Below are 13,362 nucleotides of genomic sequence, written 5' to 3'. Positions count from 1 at the left end.
AAAAAAAAAATTCTTGGTTATAATAATAAAATAAAATTAATGTTATATTCTATTAAAAAAAAAAAAAAAAAAAACAGTAGTCTAGAACTACCACAAAATTTAAAAATAATTCCTCATCAAAAGATTATTATAATGTTAATTGATGTATAGCCTCATTAACTACATGGCACAAACTACTATTTTCTATTATAACCCGAGGTTAATTATTTTTATTTCAAATAATCATCACCAACTATAATACTAAAAGTAAAATAAATTAATTTAATAGCTATATCAAAAAAACATTTTATGAAATATACTTGTTAAATGGTAATATAGGCTAATAGACCGTTTCCGCTCAGAATAGTTTTTTGTATACAATGATATATCATTGAATTCAAATTTAACATACCCATAATAGTGACCAACTCAACACCCAATGTACAATAGAGCAGTACCCACTAGCCTACCTTTTTTTTGTATCATTATTGCAATACCAAAACATAACATAATCAACACCTATCTCTTAAATTTTTACTTAAATAATTAAATACTTCATTATTTGTGTATAAAAGAATGTCACTAAATTCTAAATCACGTTAATCACTTTATTAATTAAAATGATTAAATTTAGTAAAAAAAAACATATGATTAGATTAAAATAAAAATCTGCCAATTGATTCGGTCAATGGAATGTGAATTGCAAAATACAGGCGCTGAAATACAGTATTAAATTACCGTTTAATAGTATTAGTTTTTATACTATAGTCGTTTTATAACAATTCACAAATCTTACACGCCCACTGGATTTAAACATGGAATTTCACACGATGGCATGGTAATTTCACGTGAATTAGATGTGCAATAGGATCTTACGTCGCTGTAGAAGAATTGTTAAAAATTCATTTAATGTGATAAATTCCACAAGTTAGCGGAATTTAACAAATAAAAAAGTAACACTATTCAAACGCTAGTACAATACTCAATGTACCTACGTGATTCTATATATTAAATAAAAATATATATCTTTATTTACATCAGTCAAGTAAAAATTAAGAAATCTAAAGTTCAAAGATAAATTAATATATTATAGAATGCTAAAATAGCAAACATACATATAATAATTTAGTATTAGCATTAATGTATTTATCGTAATTATATTGGCCATTTTGATGATAATAGAGAAAATGCAATGGAATTTTAAAAAAATCAGAACAAAAATGTCAATTTTTCACACATACATAATAAGCTTTAATTATTATTAACATAATATCATAATATATTACTGCAACTTAAATAAAAAAATCTACATAAATATATTCACAATAACAACAACAATTCAATGAATATGCGTACAATGAGAAAATTACTTTGGTCATTGAGCCATTTAAATATAATGCCAAAAATCAAAATACCTGTCAATCAATCCATCATTATAAAATTACCATTGACCGCAACTAATTTTGTACCTAATGAAGAAGTTCAAGTGTGTCACAGTGATGTTTTAATACTAATATAATACTATAGTATACCAATACTACTATTTGTGTAAGAAAATAAAAATAAAACGTCATTAAAAATAGTATTCAAGAAAACTATGTACGCCTGTTCAAGTCATGTGAGTATTTGTTTATAATCCTATATAACAATATGATTGCATACAAATAAACACAAATTTGTCACATCGTTACGGAATAGAAATTACTATATCATATTTCTAGCATATCAGGCGAGTTTCTATGTACACTGACAATGACACCATACGTTTAAGCTTCAGGTGCCGCCCACATAACTGGGCCATAGCGGTATACTCCAGGGGCAATATTGTTTGTTAGTGTTAAAAAGTCGAATGAATAGCCGAATCAGAAAACGAATCTAATAAAGACAGGTGTAATTGAGTATTGGCATTATAATTGGTAGGATTTTCAAAATATTGTCCTAGATTATCAGGAGGCGTGAGTCAAGTGTCCATTTGGTTGTACAGTATTAGGTTCCAAAATCTATCAATAGCGAAAGTGGTTTTATTATAAATACAAAGAACGTATGATTTACTTGTTCGTTCTAATTATCAAAATTATACGATAAGAGTATAAGACTCCCCGAAGACACAATCGATCATATACTTATTAGTTATTATAATATTATAATGAATAAGAATGATAAAAATGTACTTTTTACGTAGTATAAAATGTAATAAAAAAATAAAATGAGCTTAAAAATGTAAAATATTAAAAAAAAAAATATATTGATTGAATCTCAAATAAGTATCACGATGATGTAAACATACTCGTGATGAGAAATTTAAATTATTACATTTATAAAAAATGAGTATGCTCTTTTAATATTTTAGTAGCTAACTAATAAATATTAATTAATCATGTTAATTATTAATATATTGAAAATAAAATATTGCATTGAACAAAAATATGTACGTAAAGTATGTATGTATTATACATAATATATATGTTTAATACAATCTTTTAGATTTTTGTATACGAAGCTTTTTTACTCTAAAAATAATTATAGACTATAATATTACATAAACGTTATTTTGTTGTAACAGGAAACGAATAAATCTGCAACGCCTAACCAAGGATTAAAACCTACAAAATACCACTATTATCCACACAATCAACACATATATCTACTACCCGAGTGTGCAGTTCAACAGGTATAGTATTAGTTATTTTTTATTTTTCTTATGAAAAATGATTTAGTTTAATTACAATTTTTTTATAATAATTATTTAGGCACTTGCAGTATTGTAATCAATCTAACAAAATCGGGGGTCTATCTACCGTCTAAATTATTTTGGTATTTTATGCGAACTACTGCAACACATTATTATTTAATGTTTAATATCTAATTTAATGTCAATATATTTGATAATTTCTAAAAAGACACTAAGACTGTCTAAGACAACTTTTTTATAATATTATTTAAATATATTAAAAGTATATATAAATGTAATAATAGTCTTAAAATCGACGAGAAATGGTGTTGAATAAAAATATATTTAAATAAAACATTAATTATTAGAGTTAAATATATAGCTTAATGGTAGTATATCGCATACAAAATCACTAGCTAATTATATTTATTATATTTCTGTACAAATTAAATCGACATTATAACTAATATTTTTATTCGCACAATTATTTAAAAATTAATTCAAAGATGTAATAACTACAACCTACCTATGTTTGCAATGTTCTTATTAATTTTAACTAAAGAATAAAAGACTAATTTAAGCACTAATTTTAACAAAAAAATTTAATATATGTAAATTATTAAATTAGTGCTGTAAAAATCCATATTTAACCGTAAAATATTTATATATGGTCAACAAGTGTTTAATTAATACATTTTATTATAGGTGTGTAATGCGGTATATGTTAGACTCAACTACACGCAACCGTTATGCGCCTGTCCGTCCAGATACAAAGAGCCATGCTCTGCATCTTTGAATGCTGACGACCTACACACTACGGAACTGTCTACGGACACAACCGGCAAAGTGAGTAAAAATAAACTGCATTTTACCGGTATTATACATACCTATCTAAAATTTACCAATATATTAGACACAATAATTTAAATTACTAGACTTCACTATATAGATCAGTGATAAAGTAATAGTTTGGCTAAGTATACTATTAAGAATTTGTCATCAATAATTCACTTAATTAGAAACCTGGAACAATTATTATCATTATTCATAAGAATTTTGGAATAAATTAAAATATCCGTATTCCTTACATAATTTCGTCCCAGCTGTTAACTATATTATGTATCCAAGACGCAATACAATAAGTATATTATAATATAATGGATGGAGTAAAAATTAAATTGTTTTAAAAACAATAAATAATGAAAATAATTATTATATGTATATGTACGTACTGTTGCTTCATAGATATTTAATTATAAATCAAATAAATGCATTATAATGGATAATACCTATGTAATTAATTTAATTGATTATTTTCTAAGTATCTAAATTTTAGATTTTAAAGTTATTAATAAAACAATTTTGTAAACGTATAATATCAATGTTATAATTTATTATATATATATAAATAGATACTTATACAAAAGAGACAAAAGCTGAGCTAAACAAAGAAAAATTTCATTTAATTAATGAAAAAGGTTATTGATTTCATTAAATTAATGAAGCTGATAATTCTTGAAAAATAATAAATTTTCCATTAAATGAATTATGACTATAAGCAATTTAAAGAAATTATTTCTTTCATAGTAAGAAATCATATAATAGAAATAAATATGAATTGTAATAAGATTAATACTACTACCTTTAAATTATAACCTTAATATCATTAAACTAAAGATTTAATGTACTAGATAAAAGTAAATTTTCCTTCAATATAATGATTTTTTTTTTTTTAAAAAATGCAAAAAATTCGAGCACCGTATTAATCAAGGCGTCGTCCAAATCCGCCGAAGCAAGATTCGTTCTTGTTACTATTGTACCTACCTCTGCTTGGAAACCTAATGCTAACACCTATCGCCTACAGTTTGAATTGATAATTGATGCCAAATCTTGAGCAATTAAGCCATTATTTCTGAGCTGCTTTTTTTATTTTACGTTAAATATTGTTTAGCTATGCGATTAGTATAATTTATGTGTAATTAAACTTGGATATTCTTATTAATTATCTTTTTAATTTATTTACTATTTATCAACAATATCTGTTTATATTTTCATGTTTTTTTATGTATTATATATTACCATTAGCATAGAAAAATACAGAATATACAATATTTTAATATACCAAATTTATTTAAAGAATTAAATATTAATGCTTATGCCTGTTCTATATAATTTCAATAAATACATCATAGCACCGTATAAACGCTATAGTTTGATAAAAAAAAATTGGAGGGGAGGAATTATAGAGTACTATAATAATAGAGTCTAGGTACTCTTTTTAAAAATAGAACATAAGATTTAAATAACTGCTTTCCATTTGTTTCAGTCCTAAAAGAATATAGAATAAATAAATTTACTAAACAGATTTAGTTTAAAATGTTTTAATATTAGACATTTCTTATACAAATAAAAGCTATAATAGTTTGCGCAGTAGTAAGTACGCGTTTGCTGCAATCTTACATAATATACCTATGCTATAAAGCGACGCCAAAACTTTTCTACTAATTGACTGATATTTTTTTTATTTTAAACTATAAAAATATATTTTTGTCAATATAGCGAAAAATGCTATTAATTCAATACCATTTTACAGTTGTTAAATTGAGAAAAAACAAAATATTGATAATATTCCATTAACATTAAGATGTTTTCCTTAAAACTAATACTATTTTAGAAAACTTGAATTATGATATCCGATAACATTGATTATAGGAAAATTAATATTGATGTAAAGATTGATTGAAATTTATATAATGTAATAAGCTATTGATTTTAAACTATTTTGTTAACAAATTAAGTATTATTTTTCATTAATACAACATCATAATTATGCATAAAAATGAAGATATCTTTCATTGTTTCTAAGTCAGTTGAACATAAAATAAAATATTTTTTTTCTTTATTTTAAAGAAAACTGAATAATATAATCATTGGAAATTTAAGAAAATATCTTTGAATTGGTTATGTTATCTTTGAAATGATGAAATTTGTCATACATTTTAAGAAAACAATAAAATAGTAAATCAATGGAATGAAATCATAGAAATTAAAACTCTATTTTCTAATAGTGTTAATTGTTGTAAACATGCGTTAAATTCTCTTACATTCGTGCCTCGTGGTTTTACTATAGAGTATAGACGTATTTTTAAACGCATATTGTATAAGTGTACCACATTAACCCCGTCTTGAACTGATTTTTTTAAAATCTTCTATTGGAGTATTGGAATATAATATGCATTATGCCTACTACTTAAATTTAATTTTTTTATAATAATAATAATTTATTATTTATTGTTGTAATTTGTAATACGTTTATAGTTATATATGTAGTTTAAATAGTAATGTACAAATCAAAACACACATGTTCTCAAAATCTTACGACTGTGCTTGAATATTTTTAAAACATATGTTTTTTGTAAAAATCGATGTATAAATTCTAAAGTATGTAATATACATAATATTGATTGTATGTATCTAAATATATCATTTATATTTAAAAAATATATATAATATATACATCTACGAGCTACGACCTAGAAAAATACTATATTTCATGTACAATATACGACTTATAAAATATGCATATCAGCAAAGAAGCAAAAGGCACAAAAATAAATTATATGATGAGATGATGAGAACAAAAATAAATAAAATAAAAGAATACTTCGCTTTTCTATTATGAGCCTATAATGTACCGCATTACCATACCATGTATCATGTCAATAATGATATTATATAGGTATTAGGTAGTGAAAAAAATGGTTATGACTTTATATTCTTTCAATTACCTATGATACGCTGGCAGGCATATCATTAAATTTGCTGAGTCTTGACCAACTTATCATCTAACGTTTTGAATGTAGTGTAAAAAAAACAATGAAGTAAATATTATTCAATAATTTGTTAAATTTCCAAATAAGAAGACGTATGGCAACAAAACAAATCTGAATAATTAATTTTTTTTTAGTGTACTCATCGTATGCGCAATGAATAATAAGTGTATGTGTCTAGTGCTTACTGTCTAGTCAAACTGTCAAGAGAAAACAAGTTAAATATGCAGTTGTTTTTTAAGTATTCGCACTTTGGAATCACTGTACACTCTTCGGGAAAATCATTGTTTTACATAGATACACATGAAAAAATTCATAATTCAATATTCGCATTTCACATAATATGTGGCACGTACACAGTAAAAAAAGTTTATTATACTCGCACAGTTCTCATTTAAAACAATGTAAATAACTTAAAGATTGGTACTTTTTGATATAATATGAACGAGCATTTTTATGGTGAAATTAGTTTCTTTTATATTATAAGTAACCAACATTTGGCATTAAACTTATTTGCAAAAATACAAAAAAAAATATTGAATATTTTGGTTTATTTTTTTTTTAAGTTCCTTTATAATAAAGATGAAAAACTCAATATTCCAAAAAATACTCTCAACACATTATAACTACGGTTATTATGATTATATCTATAATTGTTTAATTTTTCATTCATATGTTTGATGTTTATTTAAAAACTATATTTATTTACTGTAGGTTATTATAAAATATTATATTATTAATGTATAATTTATATTAGACTAGGTCATAGAATAAAAAAATTACAGATAATATAATATGATTAATATAGCTAAATTTATAATTTTAACACAAATACGTTATATTAAATAATATTGGAGCATGTTCGTTTAGCTCATCTTTGTAGGTAGGTACCTACCTTCTAACTTCTAACTATATATTATCTATTCCGTATTTATATTAATAATGTTTTCAATATACTGAGTTGTATAATAATTATACAAAAAATACATGTACATAGAAAATAGAAACTCTTTGTTTATGCTCACCGCGATAAGCTACAGGTACATAATAAAATACATATATTTATTATTATATACTTTAAAAATAATTCTACGTAATATACGATATACGCGTGCGCATATAGGTAACCCGCTGCTACTTTACCATATATATTACTATACGTATATGCATTAGGTGTAGATAGTGCGGAAAATGTCGTGAAATCGTGCAATTTTGATCTCGTGTATATAGTAAACTAAAAAAAAAAATACACAAAAAAAAGCCGCGAGAGTACCGTTTTTTTCTATCGCGCCAGGCTACGACCCACTTATTTCACACACTCCCTCCACCCCCGCGACCATTTGAATTGCTAATACGACAGGCGCGACCACATGTGATACCAACGTTTCCCTGAGTACAGGCCGTTTTTATCGCGTCGGCCAAACCTAAACGCGTGCCGAGTAATACCTCCTAACCTTAACCCGGTATAATATTATTATATTTATACTATTATTTAGTCCACTGTATTATACATATTATAGTCTTTCAGTGGCGATCGAAGGAATAGAAGACCACTCTAGATACGTACTATATATATATATATATATATATATATATATATATATAAGCACACACAATAATACACGCAAACGCTCGCTGCCGCTGCTAGGATCGTCACGAATAGTCGTGTACACGTTATTATTTATTTATTTATTATTATTATTACCATATGTACATATATAGGTACATTAAACGTAGTAGACTCACACGCTAGCGTTATTCAAGACCATAAATCTTGTTATATTGCCGCCAAAAAGGTGAAAATGGTATAACATCCGCAACGGTGGCGTCGCCGCTGCCTCGACCCAGACACGTCGGTCGTTATTAACACGACCATTCGACTAGAACTCTTACTCACCCGCAACAAACAGTTACACGCTTAAGTACACGAAATTCCTTTTGTTCTTAGTTCTACGGAAAACATACATTTATACACACGCATAATACACCATACTATATTTTTGTATTTGATTCTAATCTAGTCATGAAAAATCACCGAGAAAACGTAAATACACTGTTAAAACATTTCGTTATACCTATATACTACTAAAAACAAACACGAATTACCTATTTAATTGTTATAAATTGTTTATTTAATCGTTTTAGTGATAGTTTACTAATCTCTATACATTTATACATTTTTTTTTCTATAATTTCTATAAGACTACAACGTAGATCATGATAAATTATTATGACCATATTTATTTTTTTATAAAAAATTATAAAAATATTTTGGCTCAACTTTAAAAAAAAAAACTAATAATATAATAATAAAATAAAAATAAAATTTGTATAGTGATTATTACATTTTCTATGATACATTGGAGATAATGTTTTCCTGTTATGTGTAATTAAGACTTGAAGGTTTAATAATATTACACAATACAATACGCCTGTATAAGACATTTGAGACATTTTTTATACATTTTTACATAATATATATACATAAATACAGTTTTATTAATTCATTTTTAATGAAATTATGTAAATAATGTCAATTATTATATTTTTATACAAATAACTGTAAATTAGATGGACAATTTATCTTCCTATAATACAAACACAATGTATTTTGTAATATTATATCATTGTTTCCCAGCTACTTTTAAAATGTAATTATTAAAAAAATTGTTAAGTTTCATAAAATATAATTTAATTTGTTCTAAATTTATTAGTTCAATTTTGAATATTTTGATCTTATATTTTTTTAAAGAGATGACTATAATCAATTTATACTTTAAAAATACATTTTTACGAGACTACATTTGCATATTATCTTTTAATATTATTATTAGAATATATATAAAATAAAAAAAATTAATTCTGTATAGACATATACACTATGATTTTTTACAACAATTTCTTGTTTTTTCTACTTATTCGATGTATGATATTATCATAAATCATAATTTAACCTTATACATATAAATAAGTATACCTACCTACCTACTTAAATATAGATAATCAGATAATTTAAATTCCAACAATCTGATAAGGTATCAGTGATAATATTGATAATAATCATGGTTTGGTTCAAGGTTTATAGATAATAGTATAATTTTTAATCTTGGGTTTGATAGTGTTGTTGCATTTGATAGTAAATAACTTATCATTTATCATTATATACAGTTAATTTAATAACGTCACCTTAAATACATTATACTTTAATTATGTGATATGTCTATAAACAAACTTACACTTGAATAAAAATATATATTAGCTTGATAAAAAAAACAACTTAGTACAACCGTTTTAGGATTGAAAAAAAAATTAATAACATAAAGTTGTCAGCAAGATATTAAGATGAATAAAAAAAAAACCATTATAATAATGCTTTTAATGATACAAATGTTTGTAGATATTGTGAATAAGTTAGAAAAATTAAAATTGTTTAATTCCAACTTCCAATACACAATTATGAGTATAGATTCTATTATATTCAATGCTATTAGTAATAATCAAATAATAAACACTTCCATATGAAACAGTATATAGAATTTTCCGCTATTATCATAATATTTGAATTCAATAATTGGGTTTTAATATTCAAAAATGTTTACGTTTGTTTAAATATTTATCTATTTGATCAATAATAATAATTGATAAAATAATTTAAACTTTTTAAACAAATAATAATACGCATATTATTAAGCTTATTCACACTTAAAATTTTCACTGTTTTGAGATTTTATAGATGACAAATTAAAAATAATAAAATAATAATATAAATAAATAAATAGTTATGTCGAGAAAAACTTGGTGTAAAATGTACCTTAAACTAAAATAGTTTATTCAGCGATAAGAGAACCGTAACAAATTCAATTTAAAAATCGAACATGAAATAATCGTTTACTATGATTGTGGCAATTTAAATAATATTTCATAACTGGGCTCAATAATATAATTCACATTTCCTAATTCAGCATCGAAAAAATATACCATTATTGTATTATATACCTATAATAAACAGGCTATACGAAACTTTGTTTTTCCACATTTATCGTATACTTAAAAGAAAAAAATCAATATACGTTAGTAATATATACTGAAAATTATGTATGCTGTTTAACAGTAATAATTTGGATAATCTCTATAATAACATCAAAAATACACTCCTAAACATTATATCTTATTTTCTGGTAGTTAAGTTCATTCATACATGTCGAATTACATCGGAGTTTTTGTTTTTTTCCCCTAAATTATCTATACGAATTATTTTCTAAGAACATTAAAAACAAAAACATATAGCAGTATTTTTGAAATATACAGTTTAAATTGGAATACAATATCAAAAACAAAATTAGTTGAAATAATGAAAATTAAATAATGAGCCACTAAACCTTAATGTTTTCAAACCAAATACGAAAATGCAGAAAAAATAACTTCAATTATCGGCGTACATTATATTTATATAATATGTATAGATACTTCAGATTTTCGGTATGTTTCTAAGTATAAATAAAATTTTATGAAAACTAAAAATATACGTCTCAGAATAAGTTGGCCATTGGACATTTCACACACTGTCAGCTGAATATTATTAAACATTGATACCTAATTATTATTATAATATTATTTATATCATCACATGGACATGATTTTTAAGCATAATATCCAAAATACGAGTATACACAGATAGCATAAATAATGCATCAGTAAAAAAGAATGTACCGTGAATAAGAGACTTAGGGGAGGAGCTCAGCCCCCTCTTCCCCAAATATTTCAATAGACCTACACAAATTGAAGGTAATATTATGTTATATTTGTGTATTGAAAGGGGTTACGGGGTCACTTTACATTGGATTATTATAGCCTCCCTAAAAATTCAACCAAATTTCCGCTTATGGTACTATATACCTGCATATTATTTTAATATGGAGATTAAATAGTCTATACGCGACGTACCATATAAGGATAGGGTTGAATTGCACTCATTTTAATTCAATTGCACTTAGATTAAAAAAAAATACCTAATGGTCGAACTGCATTATATTATAATTATTATATATTTATATAGTGTCCGTTAAAAGAACCAGCTGCACTGCTGTTATTAAAAAAAATATTATTTAGCCGATATAGGTGACTGGTGGTGGATCTTACTCCCTTACCTTGACACGTTGATCGTCCAAAAACAATTTTGTTCGATAAGACTCATAGTTTCACTGGAATGTTATCGCTCTGTACTTAATTGTACTATTACTATAAGACATATTATGCACACTCGTAGAATGAAAATAATTTTGAATCCGACAGGATAACTAATGTTTTCCCGAGACTGAGTAATGTCTGGATGAAAATATAACGGATGCCCGCTCCCAAATGACATAATATATAACACGTCGACCTGAAGCCAGGTTACCACGGTCGTGCGTCTCTGTCGAAGTTCCCACGAGTACCCTTAAAGATGGCGCCAAAACAAAAATAAAAATTTATTAGATAATCATAGGTAGTAGTACATTTTGTATATACATTTACATTTATATATATTGGAAATAAAAGTATATTGAGTTCATTATCCCCCCCCATCTATATAAATTGTTTAAAGAACGCCACTGGATAGGTTTAAGTGCCTGCAGGAGTGCAGGGCGATATACTATACACATCATAATATTATCACCAACAATTATTATTAATTAATAATAGTATGATGATAAATTAACAGTGATAATATCTATTGAATAATATAGCACAACAAAATATATTATTAACTAATTAACGTGTGTTTTTTACGCGTACACCATATAGATCCTCACGCTGGTCAAGACCTGCGAACCAGTGGCCGAAATGAGGACGTGCCGTTCGCCGAGAGACTGGTCCTTATTGGCTCTACAAAATGTCCGCACCGGCAAGTCGCATTACCTGGTCATCTGCAGATGTCCGCACACCAGTCTGTTGGGTATGATATACAACACAATTAATAAATATTAACCAACGTGATTTATGCAAATCATTCAGTGTTCACTCCATTTTTTTCATCAAGTAATGAATTTATTCAAATTCTGAGTATTATAAATTATAAATACCGTACTTATATGAAATATGAATCATATTTTATACATACTTATATTTTTACTCAACTTTTAAGGAATAACAATGTCCAGTGACGGTATCAACTTATTTTTTCAAATAATATTCACCCTTTTTATGAGGCCTATGGTGATTTGAATATTGTATTAGATAGGTATAGGTGCCTGTTAGTACCTAATTAATATATTGATCTATCTACATTTTAGAATTTGTAAACAATTTTGAATATAATAAATACTAGATTCAATATCTCATTTTTAAGGATTTTATATTATAGGTATGTAGTACTATGGCACCTTTATATAAACTTTAAAAACTATCAGAAACTTTTCTTTCGAATTTTGATTTAGATAGGTAGATAGGTACATCAAGATTTTTAAAAAAATCATTTGATTTACGATTTACAGTAATTGATGGTCATTTTTTCATTTAAAAAAGGAATATAGGTATTTATCGGTCACCGCGGGACTCTTCTTAAATGGTATGAAATTGAAAATATAATCTTTAAATATTATATTAAAAAATTCCAAAAATCAGAATTTTAGTAAATTCAGCAAGTATGGAAAGAAAAATATGTATGAGCATGCTTGTTAAGTCATCTCGTACGTACGTGTATGCACGAAATACAAAAGATGAAAATAATTTCATTCTAATTTGGCACGTAGACTTTTCATATTATTAAATATTTCTAATTCACCGTAAGCGCTTAGTTTGATATCCATCGTAAAATTCAAAAAAAAAATTTTATCTAGTTATCTTTTCTATACGTTTTCTAATCTTTATTTTCCGAACTGGAAATGTTTCTCGATCGAATGT

General features: G+C 25.5%; 1 protein-coding gene across 3 annotated transcripts in view; it reads left to right on the top strand.

Annotated features, from left to right (window-relative positions):
• The window catches only part of LOC113549014, a 35,583-nt gene that overhangs the window by 20,993 nt on the left and 1,228 nt on the right, over positions 1-13,362 (top strand). For all 3 annotated transcript variants that reach the window (XM_026950150.1, XM_026950152.1, XM_026950149.1), the window contains 3 exons: positions 2,543-2,650; positions 3,356-3,496; positions 12,265-12,415. In XM_026950150.1, the coding sequence (XP_026805951.1) occupies positions 2,543-2,650; positions 3,356-3,496; positions 12,265-12,415 (400 nt within the window). The remainder of the gene's footprint in view (positions 1-2,542; positions 2,651-3,355; positions 3,497-12,264; positions 12,416-13,362) is intronic.

The sequence above is a fragment of the Rhopalosiphum maidis genome, chromosome 1 (assembly GCF_003676215.2).
Source record: "Rhopalosiphum maidis isolate BTI-1 chromosome 1, ASM367621v3, whole genome shotgun sequence".
NCBI classification, from domain to species: domain Eukaryota; kingdom Metazoa; phylum Arthropoda; class Insecta; order Hemiptera; family Aphididae; genus Rhopalosiphum; species Rhopalosiphum maidis.
Note: the sequence above shows the minus strand (reverse complement) of the source record. Positions and strands in the feature narration are given on the sequence as shown.